The sequence below is a fragment of the Triturus cristatus genome, chromosome 3_2 (assembly GCF_964204655.1).
Source record: "Triturus cristatus chromosome 3_2, aTriCri1.1, whole genome shotgun sequence".
In the NCBI taxonomy this organism is placed as follows: domain Eukaryota; kingdom Metazoa; phylum Chordata; class Amphibia; order Caudata; family Salamandridae; genus Triturus; species Triturus cristatus.
In genome coordinates, this window is record NC_140584.1 from 1,102,146,172 (window position 1) to 1,102,166,343 (window position 20,172).

General features: G+C 40.5%; 1 protein-coding gene across 1 annotated transcript in view; it reads left to right on the forward strand.

Moving 5' to 3' along the window:
• Nucleotides 1-2,439: 2,439 nt before the first annotated feature.
• TEKT1 (tektin 1) overlaps nt 2,440-20,172 on the forward strand; it is a 176,078-nt gene continuing 158,345 nt past the window's right edge. The window contains exons 1-2 of the mRNA XM_085646946.1: nt 2,440-2,577; nt 8,852-9,053. Coding sequence (XP_085503072.1) covers nt 8,864-9,053 — 190 coding nt within the window. The 5' untranslated portion in view covers nt 2,440-2,577; nt 8,852-8,863. The remainder of the gene's footprint in view (nt 2,578-8,851; nt 9,054-20,172) is intronic.

Sequence of the window (20,172 nt, forward strand, 5' to 3'; positions counted from 1 at the left end):
AGTGAATGCAGTACATGTTGGAAGGTCAAGGATTATCTTTCTGTGTACAAGGGAATGGTTTTGAGAGGGGACAATATTGTACCGCTGTGTGGAGTGCGCAAGAGTATTATCAAACTTGGACACTAGGGGCATGGAAGAATGTCTAGTACAAGGAGGAAAATTATAGAAAATTTTGGGTGGCCAGGGTTGGATGCCATGGTCGACCGTTGGGTAAGGAATTGCGGGACATGCAGTGTAAGCAATAAGGCGGCTAAACCTCTGAGTATACCTTTGACAATGGTAGAATTGCTGGATGGGCCTTGGCAGAAACTGGTCATAGACTTTTTGGGACCTTTTTCTACCTTATCCTCTATTGAAAATTACGCCATAGTACTTATTGATTATTGTTCTAAATGGCCAGAGGTACGTATGGTGAGTAATGTGACCATGGATGTTGTCACAGAATTTCCTGAAGATGGCTTTTCACAGGAAGGCATTCCAGAAGTGTTGGTTTCAGACCACACTGTGCAGCTCACATCTCAGCATATGCAATTGTTTTTCAAGAATTCTAGCATTAAACATGTGAGGGTATCATTGTACCACTCAGAAGGAAATGGCCAAGTGAAACGTTTTAATAGAGTGGTAAAGGAAGCCATTCAGTTAGCTTTGAGATCAGGTTTACCGTGGAAAAAATCTCTTCAGTAAAGATTGTTATTCCACAGGATCATTCCCCATTTTGTGACTGGCAAGATGCCTTTTGAGTTATTGAGAGGAGGGAAACCTTCTACAAAGTTGGTTCCGAGGTGGTTGACGAAAAAGAATAAGGCATTATTTAGTTTGCAAAAGGACCAAGGTATGAGAAAGAGGGTGGAGGTGTTACAGGAGCAAACAAAGCTTGGACAGAATTTTCATAGAAGATTGCCTGTTGTGGAAGTGGGACAATATATGCTGTAAGGAAACCAGGTTTGGTATAAAAAGGGGCACCGTGTTGGTCAGAACCTTGGGGAATGATGTTGCACATGACGTGGATGTCTTGAGTAATGGAAATAGTGGGGAAAGTACGGGCTAGATGTAGTGTGAATGTGAGCAAAAATGCGTGTGTGGCGTAGTGCAAGAGTGAGGAAACTACTGCTGCATTTTGATGATTATCAGCTAGGATCATTTTTTTATCTTGGGTTACTGGCGTCCAAATCATTATATCAGTTATAAATTGTTGTGGTCGAACGAGTTTTTTATTCTTTCATTATTCCTATTTGTTTGTATATTATTGTATTGGAGGAAAGTGTGTGGGTCATAGGTAGGTAGAATGTTGGGGTGGAATATGGACGTACGTGGAGTGTTGTTCTGTGGATGTTGGTTGGTGAGGCAGTTGGAGCTGAGGTTTCTCTAATGGTCATGCCGGAACCGCTCCTAGTGAGAATTGCATTTTACAACTAATAAAATGCGTGGAGTCCACTTTTCAACAATGACCTTGTGTAATGTAACTGGCGCTCATGTAATGCACCTGACACCTTCAGGTTGAGTTTGCACTCCATAAAATTTCACCCAAAAAATAGAAAGAGGAAAATACCTCAGAGGATTGTATTTGAGCAGGAATGCGCTGTCCTGCACAAAACAATCCTGCCTGCAGGCACCTTTGCCATACATGCCAATAGATCCGATTCCGACGGGAGACGCCTGGTTTTTCAAGACAAAAATAGCTATATTTTAACCGTCTCCTCAAACTGTATGTTCTTCTATAGAGGTCAATGGGGAAATTACATTCTCCCGATTTCGATTTAAAAATCTCCCACTTCGCTGTCCTAAAATGTTGGCATGTATGCTTTGCACCATGGTACAAGGGTGCCTGCGTTGGCAAATATGGAACATTTCTGCCCTCCCAATTTGACACTATGCAGGGCAGCAGGAAGTTCTTGCTGCATTGCGCCAAATGGTAGTAAACCTGGCGGCAGAACATTTAGGTGGATCTATGGTTGGTCCGCTAGTTAACGACTGACACTAATTGGCTGCTAGTGCTACATGCGCCTTCGAAACTCTCGTGTAATTGAGGTTGATTCCTGAGCGATTGGGGGCAGGCAGCCATGATAGAATAATATCAGGGGTTACTAATCGAACAGCCCTAAAAAGGTTTAAAACTCAAAGGAAAGAAGACTCGGATGAACATAGAAAATACGAGAATATTCTGCAGTCATTTAGAGTTTCTAGCCCGTTCCTTAGTTTTAGGCTCTTCTGTACATTCCTTTATTTTACTCAGCTATGTAATTTCTCCTACAGCCTTAACGCATAATATCTACTAACAAGCACAACGCACCATGGTTAGTCAGGCGCTCAGTTCGCATCTCTATATTTTCCGTCATAATTGACCTCCTCCATAGATGCAGCCCACTTCCGCTCACGATACACAACTCTGCCTTCCTTTGTTTCTAATGTGTTCCACACACCCATGTCCTTCCTTTCTTTCGTGGTGCTCCCGTTGCCCGGGAGACACAACGCGTTCCTAGGTTGCCTGGCAGCTGCTTTGTTTACTGTCTGGCCTGAGCTGCGGACCAGGCGCGGGGAGTAGCGGAGAACCCAGCAGGAGAACAGCGGGAAGAAGAGGTGAGCGCAGGGGGCCAGTAGAGGAAGAATCGGGCAGTGTGTGATCCCGAATAATTTGAATGGACAGTATGAGCCCCATTGGGATTCATGATTACTTTACATGTAAACATGATGGATCTAAGCTGAGGAGATAGAGAAAGTACCAATCTCGGTAGGAGGAGCAGGGTTACTAAGTGGCATGATTCAACTCAGCTGGAACATGGCAACATTATCAGTGGGTGCCAGGGAGTTCACCCGTGCCTGTAAGGGGGTGTAGATAGCGCTGTCAAGGACAAATGGGCCTGTCATGAGTGTCACCTTCTGTTAGAAATAAATCATGTATAGAATTATAGATGGTTGTGGAAAGGACTTTGTACCCTGAAGAAATGTGACTTATTTGATGCATCTGAATTTCTCCTTATGTAACATTGCCCATCACGACTGATTCAGAAAACAGAATTCAAGTATCCTTTATTGTTTTTGAAGAATGAGAAAAACTGTGTTTTGTACTTTTGCCGGTCTGAGTAATTTAAAGAGATAAATTATCAAACCACGGAGAAATTCAGTTACCTCATACAAATTTCCTTTATTATTTGCATCTGCACAGTTTTAAAAGTATAGTATAGCTATGCAACTAACCAGACTGAAAAGGTGGAGGCTGGTTCCTGCATATTCAGCATTCTTCACCATGGAACACCCTCCCAATACTACTGCGACTTGAGGGGTTTGGGTGTTCTTACGTTTGTCAAAGGCCTGAAAATCGACATCATCGTATTGTACTAGTATTAACTGTCACTCCTTTGCTCTAAACCTACTGATACATAGTTACACAAAGATCTTATACAAACTCTTTTGGACCATGCTTTAATTATGTTTTTACTGCTCTTCACCTAAGATTCATCATCTTACTTTCCTTCAACAGCTGACTTCGACGAGGTCTACTCTGCACAAACTCTAACCACGTATCCTAGGCCAACCCTCACCTGTTGTTTCCCTAGGTTGCTCCATGCCATGTCTACTCTGGCAGATTGGAAACCTAATACTTTTGAACGCTGCTACTGTGTACTGCTGCAATAGTTGTATCTTTGCATGAAACCCTTACACCTTCATTTGCGCTCTGAGATGCCCATTTACTGTTTGTATGTCTGTTTATTGAAATTAAAGTAAATAAATAAGTAATGTGTTCAGTGCCCCTTCACCACCTCACTATGCGAATATTAATTAAACATTAAGAAATATACAAATTGCCACAAAATGTCCAACACATTTACTAGAGAAGAGCCACCAATACCACCTCATTGAGTTCTTTTATTTCCATGAAGTCGTGACCAGTGCCACTGTCCTCATGTGTATTAGAACACACTATTTGCTTTCAAATGTACTCCCTACTCCAGTTGCCAACACCTACTAAGCATCCGTCTCTCTTCCCTTCCCATGGATCACTTGGGCTTTTTATAAAATGTGCCTCTCTCCTCCAATTTCAGCCATGCTAGCAGAACTTATTGGAAACCCATAAAAAGAATGAACAAATGAAAAAATGCATGAGTGAAAGAATGAGAATTTATAATGCACACAATTACCCAATAGACATCCTGGTGTTAGTGAGTAGAATTAAGAAATTGCTTGACTAGGTAGATGCAAATTAAGAGAGAGTTCAAAGTTTTGACAGCAATACAAGAGAAGGAATTCAACCCTATTGGGTCCTTCTAATTCTAGGAATTCTAGGGAATTAAAGAGCAGGGGACTAGAAAATGAAGGGAAAAAACAGTAAGATAGTGCTTAACATTGCAGTTGAAGTAGGTAGGACTCTGCTGCTGAAAAACATTATAAGTGAAAGAAAGGGACTTCAAGATGATGCATTTTCTGGTGAGAGCCATTTAGGAGCTTGTAGACCTGGGGCTACAGACTGACAAGAAGGAATATCGTGGGCAAGACATGCATCTGAAACATATTTTGTATGCTCTGAAGACGTTGAGCTAAGTGTGAGAAATTAGGTTGTTGGTTGATTGGGGTGTTAACACTGCTCAATCAACTGCCACAATCCCTGTCAGGGTGAGCCAATAAAGCCACTAAATTGCCCTGTGCTTAACCCTCTGGTAGCTTGGCACTAAAGCTGTCAGGCCTAACTTAGAGGCAACTTGTAAAGTATTTAGGCAGCACACAAACAGCAATAATGTAAAAACATAACAAAAGATAAATCCCACATCAATTTAGAAAAATAGAACACTTTTCTATAAATAATTTGACACCAAAACAAACAAAAGTCCAATCAGTAGACCTGAGTTATGGATTTGTAAAGTTTAAAAGTAAAAACTAGCACCTAAAAGATCAAAGCACCAACTGTGGCTATCTAGTCGCGCAAGACCAGAAGTAAAAAAATATGGCTGGACTCGATGAGGTGCGTGTTCGATACAAGAAGTGGATTAGGTTCGGTCGGCACTTACTTTCTGATTTAGAAGACATTTATTTTAAAAATATATGAAAAGGTAAGATTCAGTGGAGCACAGCTGCATTTTGTAACTCCACGAGGCCTTATATCTCTTCTGAGAAGGACCGCAGAACAGGATTTGCTGCTAGGAAGAAGAACGTAGTAGGAGCTGCTAAGAAGTCAGGCTGACCGTTGGGATTAACAAGCAGGTAGGTCCCAATCTTCACTCAGTACTGAGAACAGTTTTTAGCCAAAAATGTTGTGATTTTGGCTGTCTGGGCACCTTTAGCGCCACTTCTGAGGGTCCGGGACTGGATAGGCATCACTTGGAGGGTCAGAGCTCACTCAAACTGGGTCCAGGCGTGGGTTCAAGATGGTTGGAGCCTTTTTTAGTCTCTGAGGCTCTGATCAGGAGGTCCGCCAACTAGCCCTTGGAGTCACTCTGGTAGTCCTGAGTTCAAGCAGTGGAACAGGGCTCAAGCAGCAGGGAAGGCCTCTGATGGTTCAAGGCAGGCATCAGGTAGCAGAGCAGTCCTTCCAGGTACAGCAACACAGTCATCTGAAGTACACAGCAGACCACAGCAACATGCAGTCCTCTGTGAGTCCTAACATTGGTTCAGAAAGTAAACTGAAGAGTGGGTCTGAGGGTCCTATTTTTATACCTGGTGCCTTTTTTTAACTAGGGAGAAGTTTCTAGAGATTCTCTTTGAAGTGCTTGGAGTTTCCTGCCTCTCCCTGCCCTGGCTCCGGCCTGGCTGCAGGCACAATGGACTGGTGTCAAATTCTCTGTGTGAAGGCAGGGCACAGCCTATTGATTTGCAAGTGGGGTTGTGCCCAACTCTGCCTCCATCCTGCCAGTGATGGCCCATCCAGGCACACCTAATCCCTCTACCGTGTGGCTGTCTGAGAGGAATATACAAAGCCCAACTACCAACTACACCCAGTCGTGTGATCCTGGAACAGACTGTAGTGAACATATGGCTAGGGCAGAAAAACGTAAACTTACTAAAAGTGGCATTTTCAAAATTGTAACTTAAAACCCGACTTTACCATTAAAAATAATTTTACATTACAATTTTCTCAGACACCAAACCTGAATTCTGTACCTGTTCCCAATCAGCACTTATTAAATGTAATAAGGCAGCCTATTTTTATTCTGTGGTATAGATAGGCCTCGCAGTAATAAAAACATATCTGTGAGTTTTTCACTACCAGGACTTATAAAACTTAAAAGTATATGTTCTGCCTTTTAATTACAATGCACTTAGCCCTATGGGCTTCTTAGAGTCTACCTTAGGGGCGACTTAGATGTTATAAAAAGGGTGTTTAAGGCTTGACAAGTGGGTTATTTTGCCAAGTCAAATTGGCAGTTTAAAACAGCATTCAGGCTGCAATGGCAGATCTAGGGCATATTTTTAGGGGCTACTTACGTGGGTTGCATAATAAGTTCTGCAGACCCACTAGTAGCATTTAATTTACAGACCCTTGCTATATGGTATACCACTTTACTAGGGACTTCTAAGTAAATTAAATATCAGTCATGGCCTGTGCAGGTAAGAGCGGTGGGGTAGTGACAGAGGGGTGGGGATTCAGCAGACAATGAGGAGGGAAAATTAAATAAATAATTCATTTTCTCTCGTCATCGTCCATCGGAATCCCCTCCACCGGGTCTCATCGCTCTTAACTGCACGGGCTGCGGCTGTTAAACATTCTAGTCAGGTGTAAGCCAATTGGACTATGTTTTCGGGAGTGAGCACAAGCACCTTAGCACTTAGTACTTGTTAGCAGTAGTAAAGTTCACAGAGTCCAAAGGCCAGCAGAAACAAATGCAGAAAAATGGGAGGGGCAAAGGCAAAAAGTTTGGGGGTGACCTTGTAGAGAGAGCCAAAACCAACACTAAGTATTCAGCAAGACCCAGATAAGATGAGTTGACATAATTGAATTATGCAGAAAGATGAGCTTGGAAAACAGGTTTGTGAGAAGCAATGGCTTTGAAATGCGGAGTTTTCCTAGGCATGTGAACAAATAGAAAGCAGACAAAAGAAGTGAAGGTAACCTGAGTTTTGAAGGATACGTCAGGATCAAAATATAATCCTATGTGGTTAGCTTCGAAAAATGGGGTGGGGAAGGAGCCTAGTTTAGAAGGCCACCAGGCAGACGACCAGATAAGAGAGGCTGATGACCAAGTAGCAGAACGTCAGTTGCATCACTGTTAAGTAATAAATAGTTAGCTGTCGTACACTTGTCAGAGATAGCTGCCATTCAGGATGATAAGTGAAATAATCCTATAATACTTCATCACATGACTGATTTCTAATATTAGTATGTAGTCTATTTTCCAATTCATTTCTTGCTATCTGTCTTTCTGTGGTGTTTTGTGTGGTGGCCTTCATGTAGCACTAAGTCCTGAAATAGGAATTATTGTCACTTAACCTATGACAACATCAGTCCAATTTGAATGACGGAAAGGCTATGCTAGCTCTGAGATGGGTTAGGTTAAGATGGGTGTGAATTCAGCTTATTGGGCTTATTCTAATTGAATGATTAAATAATACAGACATTGACTGATTGCCACAATAGTCTTAGGGTTCCCAAGTGAGAAGGAAAATACAGAGGTGGTGTTGCTCAGTTCTTGGGTTTAGGACCCTGAGCAAGGTGTGAAAGAAGTTGACAACACTATTCCAATAATGTGCATGTTTTATGAACGTCCATATTGTTGGAATGGTATATGGAAACTGAAACCTAATGTCCGAGAATGGAGACGGTGGGAATCATCTCATATTTGGTGAGGAAGATTGTCTTGTTGTAATTTTCAAGAAATAACTTTTAGGCTGTGCTGTGTGTGGAAATTGAATTTTCTCCTTGTTGAGTTTGAAAGTTCTTTTAGTATAGTGATACAGGGTTTGAACTCTTTGGAACTTCTTAGAAGCCTACAAAATAACAGTCAAGATGCTTGCACCGCAATTGTATAGGCACTGGCAAAGCTAGTTCCAGCAGATAATAAGCAATGGCAAAGTGAGCCTGATTGACTTTATCAATGCTTGTTGTATAGCACAGACTACCCTTTTCAACACTGCTTATTGGTTCTCTATTGCGTGATACCAGGGGCTCCAGTCAAGGTAAGGAAATGTGTGTACTTTGGATAACCTTTTTTCTTATCTCATGTTCCTCTGTGCCTCTAGTCTCAGTGACAGCTAGTCCTCCAGCTAGCCTATTTTAATGTCAGTGTGACCTGGGATGTGGGTGCTTAAATGCATTTTCTATTTCAAGATAACCAACCTTGTTGTGGACAGTAATAGAAGAACTTTCATTCCTTCATGAAGGCAAAACACATGCAATTTTCCAGGTCTTCTTTGAGATCCCATGGGTACCATCATTTGACAATTGTCTACAGTAACATGATAGACCAGGTTGCATTTCAACAGTTCAGCAACTTGTAAAGGATCCTGGTGAGCTCACTCCTTTATAATACATTGTGGACCTTCTGACTGTGTGACTACAGTGAGATAGATAATAGAACAGGCGAGATGATCAGCCTGCTGTGGTCTACACAGTTTTCTGGAGACTATGACTGCAGCGAGTAATCCTACCCATGTCGTGCCCTGTACAACTAAAATCCCTTCTAAATGAGGTGCCCAATTGTCATCATTTCTAGTAGATTTTTGAAGAGGATCCGAATAATTTTTACCATATTTTGTATTCACGTCCAAACCTTAGGCTTATTGTTAATTCATGCTCGCATCATTGTGAGTGGAAGCTAAATATGATTTTCAAGCACTGGTGTTAGAGGTTTTATGGACTCATAAACTGTACCTGAGTCGACACACAATGAAAGGGTTAAACAGTGTTCTTTCTTTTTGCATGTAGGATTGAAACATCATGGCAAAGTTAGTCCAACTGCCACCGAAGTTCCTTCCCCAGGAGTGGACGCTTGCCAACCAGACTCGATACTCGAATGCGGAGAAACAGAGATCCCGGTCAGAGCGGCTCACAGCAGAGAGTGAGAGGCTGGTGGAAGAAATAGAAAAGACAACACAGAGGACTCAAAGTGATGTTAACAAGAAGCTAGGTGAGGAGTACTCAACGCTGTTTTTTTATCATTTACAGTCTACCCTATTTCCGCTTCTATGGCCTGATCACTCCCTCAACAGCCTCTTCCTCTACTACTGACATTAAACTATTTAGACCTAAACTATAAACAAGCATTTGCAAATACAATTGGTGTTGCCTGTGGAAACTGTTGGCTTTGGCAATGTTTTGAAGCCATGTTGAGCAGCAATGTGGTGTAGTGTAGTTCTAATAGTATCCTTCACGCAGGACCTACGCATTTCCGGATAACTGTGGTTCTGGTGGCAGAATGACTGTACACCCCAGCTGAATATGTTAGCCTGTTTTCGCATTAGCTAGCTCGTAGTGCTACTAGAATCTTCTGTTATCGGAGAGATACGTTTTTGCAACCTCAGAACACAATAACCTCAGACTCGTAGAAATAATATACTACTTTTCACCCAGTCACTCGTGCTTGCTTGTTTTGCTCTCAGAGAGATACACAGAAGAAACAGTCAGGCGTGTTTACAATAAGAATTTATTGTACTGTTGTTCTTCTCATGTAAAACAAATGTGCTGCTACAACTGTAACACAGTAGCTGAGATATAGAAGCAGCAGTACAGTGAATTAATAGGAATAGTATTCTACCATTGTGCAATAGTCACAAACATATACATGAATATAAAATGCATTTATGAAATAAAGTGCGTACTCCTAAAATGCCTGTCTAGATGTCTGAGTGTACCTAGCATGTAAGTAGGTGCTACAGAGCCTAAGAGCCAAAGAGCCTAAGGGCCTAAGAGCCAAGAATCCTGCTAGGAATTAGTCGAACCCCCATACCTGAATAGTGAGAATGTGGGACTTCGTCTTGGACTTGATTTGGACAGCCCGTCAGGGATAGTTAGACCACTGTCAGCTGGAGCGATGGCATGCCGGAGCCGCAGCGTCTGTGGTCAGTGTGTCGGCCTTGAAGTCTCAGTTCCCTCCAGATTACTGATAGCAAGAGGTGCTGTATTTATACAGTCTATGTGCGTATGATACCCATTGTTCAGTATGAGGATGACGTTGGAGATTAAACCTTTGTGCGTAGATAGGAGAGGTGAAGTATGCCCCCCTGGAGAGTGTACTCATCAATTATTCATATGTGCTAAGGATGACGTCTTGGCAATATCGATCGGGCAGAACCCACCCTCGTCATAGAACTAGGTGAAAGGTTTAGTCCTTAACAGGCGTCAGTCCTTATAAGGCGTTCAGTCCCTATAAGGCATTCTGTCCTTATTTGGAGTTATGTCCTTATGAAATGAAGGGAGATGATGTAGGGAAAGAGTACGATGATCTCTAAACCTATATTAGGGTACCGATATGAAATATAACAGTGGCTGTTGTGCAGCATGGCTAAAACTAATTTTAAAAAGTGCTGTGACAAAGCAGCCCCTGGTAGCGTCATATCTCTTATTTTTATTTGTAGCTGTGTGCTCTCCTTAGGTAACACGGAGGGAGATAGGGTGGGAGAGAAGAATGCAGCTGGGGGAGGGGGCAGACAAGAAGGAATTGGGGCATCTAGAGACAACAAAGGGTGGCCAGAAGCGGCTGAGTGCACACAGGCAACAGAGAATGGACTACGAGCTCGGAGCAAGCACATGGACAGCAGCGGGTGGGCGAGAGAGAGAGACTGGGGTCAAGCATATGGACAGCAGAGGGTGGGCGAGAGAGACTGGGGTCAAGCATATGGACAACAGCGGGTGGGCGAGAGAGACTGGGGTCAAGTATATGGACAGCAGAGGGTTGAGCGAGGGTGGAGCAAGCACATGGACAATGGAGGGAGAGAGGTGGTAAGGACTGGGGAGAACCAAACAGGGGGAGAAGTACACGAGAGAAACAACTGAAAAAGGCACACACTCTTGTGTAGTGCTTAAACAAAAGTAAAAAGTAGTGCCTGAAAAGTGAGTACTTGAAGGACCGCTCCAGGGGAGAGATAAGCACAGAATAAGGAACCCTATGAAAGCTGATTAATAAGAAGCAAGTTATTGTGACTGACAATGAGGCCAACCAATGGTAAGCAAATGGCTGTCTGTAAGCACCCCACTGGGACACAAAATATCCCGCAAGAGACAGCAAAGGTGCTGTCTTACCTTGCCTAAAAACAGTCCAATAGAGGGCCTTATCAATGATATGATGCTAACATTCTGAAGTTCATGGGACTCTTTCTGGTTCGTCTAAACAGCACTTTGTTCTTTGTTTATTTATATTCCATAAGCGAAGGACCATGCATTGAAAAGTGTCACTAATTTAGTTCATGCAAACTCTCTGTTAGTAATTTGTAATTTTAAATCTTCATAAACAACATTCTAGGATTTTCGTGTATATGGTTCTTAAGTTAATTCACATAAATTAGTGATCATGAATCATTCATCAAGTGTGTTGCTCTCGCAGAATTTTCTCAATGCAGTTTCTGTGGTTTATTATGACATATAGAAGCAAACACATTCAAGTTTGTTACTTAGAATCATAAGGCCTTTATTTCCAGATAGCAAATGCATGTTCACAGAGTAGGTGTAAAATCACTGCTAATAGAGCTGTCACACAATTACAGTTTCTTCTCAACATTTAACAGCGAATATTATTTTTTATTAATGGACAGCTGATTTAAGGTTTAGTGAACTGGTTACTCCATCACAAACCTGTGTACGCATTATTACAAGTGCTTTATATCTAGGGCTCCTGGTTTTATGGTATTTATTTTTTGAACATTTCCATCTGTATTTATCGAGATTTCTTTTTGAACCAGCTTATTGGTACTTACCCATATTTTTTGGGTGCTTTGAGAACAGAAGAGGTGATATATTTCCAAATGTATTTATTGGCTAAATGTGCACTCAAACTTTCAGACCTGTTAGGTTTTAGGACATCACACAGCAAAAAAATATACTAAAATATTAAACCCACATGAAAACAATTAGCATGATATCACACATACATGTTGAGATATGCACTAACTCATGCAAATCTCATTCAGCTTTCTAACTCCCCATGCTGCCAATATGTGCAGCTATTGGCCTGAAAGTCATTAATCTCATCCTGGTAAGTCACTCAAAAGAAGCCAAATCATCTGTATTTTTCACTTTTAAAAATAAATACAGACAAGAAACACAATGCTTTCTATCTGTATTAATCTGTAAAAATCTGTAAAAACAGAAATCAGGAGCCCTAATTATATCCTATATCACTTGTTATAAGGTAGCCGGCATATCCGTCATGTTAGTGATAGAGTAACCTGTCTGCCAAACTCTAAATCAGGAGCAGAGTGTTCATCAACTAAAATAGTGTCAGTGAACACATAATGTTCTTTTCGTGGCCTACCCTATTCTCCAAGCTGTGACACACAACCTGTACCTACCTTTCTCACCATGAGATGTTTTGGATCACCGTTCTCACTTACAGAGCATCACTAGGTTCAGGAAACGCTTTTAATCAGTGGCAATAAAGCAAGCATTTATCCTAAACAATACAGAGTTATTAAATATTACTGATGGAAAACAAAGTGGATTTTAGAATTTGCAACGGTGGTGTTTTAGGGTGCTAGGCTTTTTGCTATATGACTTTCCGGGACTATTCAAGGGATTTTAAATTGTGTGACCAAATAAGTCACTGTAGAATCTTACAAGCCTTATAGTTTGGTCAAGCTTTTTACATGGAGCGAGGGTAATTATAAACAAGACTTGGGAATGTCAATAGGTCTCGCATTTAGAATCTATTGGCTTTGCCAATGCCTTTTGGCAAAACTGAACAACACCAAGAATCTGTGCCGCATGGACAAAAACAAAAGTAAAAAAAAGCCCAATGACTTGGCTACAGCCATGACATCATTTTTTAGGTGCATGCATGCATGCATCGTGATGCATGCACATGCATATACTTTCAAAATGATGCAGACACTATATATTTTTATTTAGCAATCCGAGATAGATCTCAGTCCCAGGTCTCCCCATGCTCCTACATCACTCTTGATCCTGTATTTTCCCTGCTTCTTCTCCATTTTTGTGAGTGCTTTCTCCTTGTTTTCCCTCATTTTTCCCTGCTTTCTCCTTTTTCCTTAGTTTTTTTAGTGCCTTCCCCTTACTTTTCCCTCATCTTCACAGTTTTCTCCTTCCTTTACCTCCTTTCTTGATTGCTGTTTCCTTGCATTTCCCTTGTATTCACGGCTTTCTCCTTGATTTGTCCCCTGTTGTTGAGTGCCTTCTCCTTGCTTTTTCCTCATTTTCACTACTTTCTCCATGCTTTTTCCCTAGTTTTTTGAGTGCCTTCTCCTTGCCAGGAAAGGACTCAAGACCTGGCTATTCGAAGGAACATGTCACCTCAAAGCAGTTACCAACTTCAGCGCCTAGAGACCTTCATGGGAGATTCACTTTAAATACTTGATTAGTGGTGTTAGAAATGGGATCTCTGGTTGGCTAAGGCTTGCGCCAAAGCCAGGCAGAGACCACCACTCTAGTCAGGGCAAGGTAGTTGCACGCCAAAGATAACCCCTGCTCACCCCCTTGGTAGCTTGGCACGAGCAGGCAGGCTTATCCCGGAGGCAATGTGTAAAGCATTTGCGCAACACACACACAGCAACAACACACTAGGCACACCACAAAAGGAACTCCACACAAGGTTATATCAAAAATAGCCTTTGTATTATCATAAAACACATTAGAATAGTAATCACACAATATACACCGTCCCACCTGGCACTAGGCAATATTTACAGGGGATTATATACACATAAAAGGGCCACTTGGACCACTGTCAGAACCATCCCAAGTGAACGTAGTAAATGTAGAACCAATAATAGATGTAGAACACAACCAGTAATTACTGGCAAATACTGTACTGAGCATTATCTCCTGCAACATAAATCATATTCTGCAAGCAGTATCACATTTAGGCATAAAATACATTCTGCGCCAACCTCACCAGCATAAACACATTATGCAATCCTCTCATAAGTCTAAACGCATTAGACAATACCCTCACCAGCATAACTACATTATGCGGTAGCACATAAACAGAACTCTTAGATTAGGGAATAACCTCCTAAACATGAATCATAGAATGCAAATTACCTCATAAACATCAACCACATTAGAGGCATAAATCACGGCGTGTAACTCCCTTGCCCTGACTAGAGTGGTGGTCTCTGACTGGCTTTGGCGCAAGCCTTAGCCAACCAGAGATCCCATTTCTAACAGATGGCTTGATCGCTAAATCAAAAAAATTAAATAGCAGTAGTGCAAAGTGTTTTTTCTAAGGTGGAATTGCAGTAGCAATTTGCCACCTGGTTTTCTCTCTCTAAAAAATCCGAATTCATACATAAAAAAAAAACCAAAATATTAAAAGAAAAAGACTTTGGGGGTGATGGATAGCAGAGGAGAGAGGAGTAGGTGTGATGGAAGCATCAGCAAGTGGACGTCAGAAGGGGAAAGCAGCACACGAGGGACAGCCACATAAGGGTCAGGTGAGAAACACGTGGGCAGGAAAGCAGCACAGAGCGTGGGGGCAGGGGGGAGATTTTGGTGGGAGAGAAACACAAAAGATAGATTTCAACAAGAGTATAGGGCAGGTATTTGGCAGGGGGTGAAGCACACAAGGGAGAGAGCTGGAAAACATGCACTCTCATAAAGTGCTAAAGCACAAAGAAAAAAGTAGTTGCCTTAAAGTGAACTGTGGAAGGATACAAGTCAGTCAAGCAACGGGATAGTAATGAGGCTATGCTTGAGGAGAGGGACAAACACAAGATGGACAAGAATAGCTGTCAAATATGAAGTACGTAAATAAGTGTGACAATAAAGCCCACTACTGGTAAGCCCCCTGTAAGTTCTTTGAAAGCCAACAGTAGGCCTTTTTCAGCTAGTGCTGTCTGGTAAGGGTGACCTAAAAAATGAAGAAGATGAAGCGACACTCGTGTTACATGGTTATACCTCTTAATTGGGAAATCAGCTATATAGCAAAATGTTAAAGTATACAAAAAGATAATGGCTAGAACTAGAACACTTGATTCTCAGCCACTGGTAATTACTTCCATCATTATTGCACACACCATGAAACCTCAGTTTTGACCCAACCAAATGCAAATCAGTCTTGACCTTGCTCTAATGGGAACAGTCCAGCCCACAGTTAGTCATGAAATGTAGCACTACCTTGGGATGCTAAGAAGGATTTGGAAAATCAATCAATACTGAATTCCCATAGTCAAACCTCAAAACAGGAAAGTTAGCTACACAAGGTACAGTTTATCATGAGCGCAGTGCTTAATTTGAGCCAGTGGCTAGCTGTGCTCAGCACCTGCACTTAATTATTAGCAACATCACTTGTGACAGTCTATCACCTGGTGGTGCTGTCTGCCAAATTTGTGTAAGACCACAATAACAGCTGTTTAGTTTATTCCTTTAATATACATTAACAAATACTAATATGTGCCACCCGAGCCAGTCTTATAGCTTTCGGGGCCTTGATATTATGAATTGTCACACTTGTAGGAGTGTGATGGTTAGTAGCTGTCTGGGTATTGTAATTGTCAGGGCTGGCAGGGGCAATAGATGCTGCAAGCTGCTGTGTTCTTCTTGATGAGAGCCCTGGCACTTTTTGTTTTAAAAATTAACCACTGCATGAGCGTTCCTAGTCAGTTGTGGGTCAGTAGTAAACCTTGTCGATGTGGCGATTAGTAACTTTGGGAGTACGAGTCCTCCAGCGCATAACTTAGCCACCCATATCCAAACAATATGTTGTAGTACAGTTTTCTCAACTTTTGGGTGGAGACCTGCAGAAAATAAATTATCTACTGGGCTTTCTAGAAAATGGGAAAGTCATCTAGGGTTCTCATGTTGGGCACCAAAGAGTTGCAGCCATGACTGCTCTGCATGGTGGTGGTTTTTGCTTCCTGCTTGACCAGCTTGAATTTGGTTTGACAAATTTGCTTTAGCTGAGACTCCCTGCAGGGCCCTGTGTGGGGCAATTGCTGTTGTTAGGCTGTTTAGCTTGTAAGCTTGGTGAGTGATGTATATAATTGTGACCTACATATATCTGGGTAGGTGGCATGTGTACAGTGTTTCAATAATCTAGATGGAAAAGAACCACCAGAGACCACCTGAGTTAAACCTGATGGTTGAACTGTAATAGCAACAGGATTATCCAGTTGGCTTGTGCTTTTATGCTTTTACTTTATGGGTAAAGGTGAGTTCCTAGCCACATGAGCCAGGGAGCTGGAGAGCAGCTGTCACGGCAATGGGTTTAGGGCAGCACCTGCAGGCGATCCTCTTAACTGAGGATACAGTGAAGCCAATTCTTACTGTGTTAACTTTGGTTTGGTAAAACCAACTGCCAAATCAAATTCTATTCTTCTTTACTGATTTTACTATGTGGTCTCTACCAAGCATACAAATTCTACATTGCAAAAGGCTCTAGATTGACAAAACGTAAAGACGATTCCCTCTATCTCAGTACGGCATAGGTCTCAAACATAGTCTCAAACATAAATTCAAGCTTTCTCATTTTCAGCCATGACATTTTGGAACTCACTTCCTGATAAACCTCTCCTAAAGTCCAAGATGACGTTAATACAATTTTGTTTCACCTCAATCTCCAAGATCTAAAATGCTTTTACTTAGACCAATTCTTTTTCGTGTACAAAAAAGTTTTAGCAGCGCATCCATTTTAATAGCAGGGTGAACTCGAGGAAATTCTCAATGAGCCATCATAGTCAACCAAAGAACCCTCTGCATTCCAGGAAGGTAACACATCATCCTTTGTTTTTCAAAACATCATACATTTTATACTCAATAAAAGTACTACCGTCCATCAGGTGTTGGAAAGACAATCAAACTTGATATGGTTTGCCAGATTCTGCGGTTTTGCCGAAAGGAATGATTCAGCCAAGTTACACTTACTAATGTTTCCTCATTAATCAATAATTTCTCATCTTACAACCATTAGTAAATAGCAAGGTGCATTGAAAGTGCGTAGAACCTTAATCAAGGCAGAAAATGTATACATTTATGCAGACCTTTTTCATGTTTGATGCCCCTTAGATCTACAGATATTCCATCATTACAGTTAATCAAATGATGTAAAACTCATTGAAGTATGTACACAACATTAATAGTGTGCATGCTATGCAATGTAATTAACTGATACAGTATAACATCCAGTCTAACAGAAAAAAGTGCACTAAACCATATTATTCTGCTACTGTATAAATTGAAAGACATTTCAATATTAATAAAGTGAAAGCCACATAAATATGTGCACATGACTTCTAATGTACCTAGAACTTCATTTAATTAATACATTTTAAAGCGTGATAGTCAGCTACAAATGGCAACATACTAAAATAGGTAGATATTAAATAGCAAGTGCTAATAAAGTCAATCCATATTTAAGCAATCACATTCAAACAGTTACCATTCATTATACAGGCTCAGTAGGATAGCTGATAGTTGACTCGTAGAAATACATGCAAACCTTCTTCAGTATCGGGTATCGTCAGTGCCAGTCTGCTCAAACTTTGTAATGCAATTCTAGATTGTAATTGCCATGTGTTTCACGGTTGCCTCTGAGCTCATTTGTCAAAACTCAAAGTATGTCGAACAATTTACAACTTTCAACTTAAAGAAAAATGTCTTTGTAAGAAATTAAGACTACCAGGTAACATGGAGCTGTACATGCCTATACAAAAGCCAACAAGGACAGCAACTTACCAGTTCAAGGTACTGTCTTCAACTACTCTGATACACTTGCAATCTTAACTCAACCTTAACTTCCAGAGCAACTATCAGTTCTGAAGCAGAGAAATTAAGTAAATGAAAGACTTTGTGAGGGAATTAATGAGTGTGTAACATTTGTGTGAATAAGCAGCTATGTTGCCACTGATCCTAATTTTTATTTGGGGAATGATTTCTATGTGTGAGAAAATATTGTTATTTTGTGAAAATGTTTAACATTTAGGAGATAATTGGTTGTTGTGTTTGCTGAGTTTTTGGAATAGCTTATTACATCCTCCTCATATATCACTGTATGATAAACATTTAGCTATTGTGTGTCACTGTCAGACATTTTAGTTCTGAAATATTTTGATCATATGTTTAATAAATATAGATGCCCTGTTGATATTGTACATTGTATCATGTCTTATTTATTTTGTATGTGAAAACAGGTTTGTCTTTGTTGAGAGTGTATGGTAGCAGTGGGGTTTATCGTGCTATATAACATACTTATTAGATGAACGTATATCTTATTACTTTGGTACTATATGGAGGGGTAAATGTTTTTTTCATTTAGCATTCTGATTTCATCCAATTAAATTGAAATTAATACCTTGTTGTAATGATGCAAATACTCACCAAGAACTTTGAACAGTAGATGGCTAAATTGAAAGAAAAAATCGAAACAGTAGTAGGAAAATTTAAAGAGATGAATCTTAAGGAGACTGATGTGTTTTTAGCAGGATAGTGGACGTGCAATAAAGAAGATGAATTCAATTGTTGGACACTTATCAACAAAGAAGAACTAGGCATATTTTGGGAGTGATGGTGGATAACTGGTATTCCTCACAATATACAAACTTTGATATTGTACTTATTTATGATTGACATGAAGGAGTGTGGACATTAATGAACTTCAGGCATTTTTTGAACTGAGGTACTTTTTGAGAACAAAGTGATTAGCCTTCACGATGGGAACACTAGTCATGTAATTATTTTATTGTGAGTTTTTGAGTGCCCCCTCTAATATGTTTTTATTTTGATTATTGCTTTTAGATCATGGGGAAATGAACCTGGGGGAGGTTGAGCACTAGTTTCAATTATCTACTTAAGTGTAGGTGTAATGTAACAAGACCATAGTTGCCCTCTCAGTATTTATTGTATTGTGGTAAACAGCAGCGCTACATTAGATAAAAAAATGACTACAGAATGTCTCTACCCAATGATAAACAGGAGAAGATAGCAAATGATTTGTTCAAATTGAGTACAGCGAGGAACCCTATAAGAAATATAAGAATAGTGGAGCTTTTCTAATTAAGGAACGATCAAAAAACACATTTTGCAGATTGAAAAATCTGATGAAATCTGAACTGTCGAAACGGTGACAACAAAAATAATTTGGAATATAATCATGCACCTAAGGGTCTATGTATGCTAATATTTCCCACCTTCAACAATTTGGATGAGGACCTATTAAAGGACTGGGAAGATAACCTAAATTAATGCTCCCTTCACAATGATGCAAATACTCATCAAGAACTCTGAACAGGAGGTGGATAAGTTGAAAGAACACATAGAAACAGTAGAAAGGAAAATTAAAGAGAAGAATCTTAAGGATGCTAGGCTGACATATGTGTTTTTAACAGGATTGTGGATGTGTAATTAAGAAGACAAATAATATCGTTAGACCCATATCAATAGGAAGAACCAGACATATATTGGGACTGATGGTGGATCCATTGTATCCCTTATGATTTGCCGACTTTGATATCGTATTTGTTTGTGATTGACATGAAGAAGTGTGAACACTGATGAAGTTCAGGCATTTGTTGAAGTGATGGACTTTGAGCACAAAATGTTTAACCATCACAGTGAGAACGTTGAGAACAATGATATTTCTTATTGTGATTTTTCGTGTGCCTCCTGATATGTTTTCTTTCCGATTATTCATGTTATTAATTAATGATATTTTTCAATGTGTAATGAAATATTTACTGTGTAAAAATGTATTTCACTTTGCTAAGAGTTTAAGGGGGTGATGTTTAAGGTTGAGTACTAAAAGGTGGTTTAACAGGCTGGTAGAATGTTGTACCTTAAGTTGTGGAATTTCTTATCTTTGTAAAGTTTGCAGCATTCCTAATATTGCCTCAACCCCATCAACCTTAACTTCCCCTTAGTATTTGTTCTATTAGGGAATTTCATTATTTTATCTGTATTGGAAGCAGTCACTTAGATGACCCTCTTTAATGAAAAGTTTTGAAGGATGAGGATTAGCTGACAGGTGGGATGGTGCCATATTCACCACTGCAAAGAAAGGGAAGGGTAGGTATCCCCCGTCCCAGGCTTCCTTGGTAGGCAAAATAGTCCATGTCAAGGTAAAACTATTTAATTTGAAAAATAAA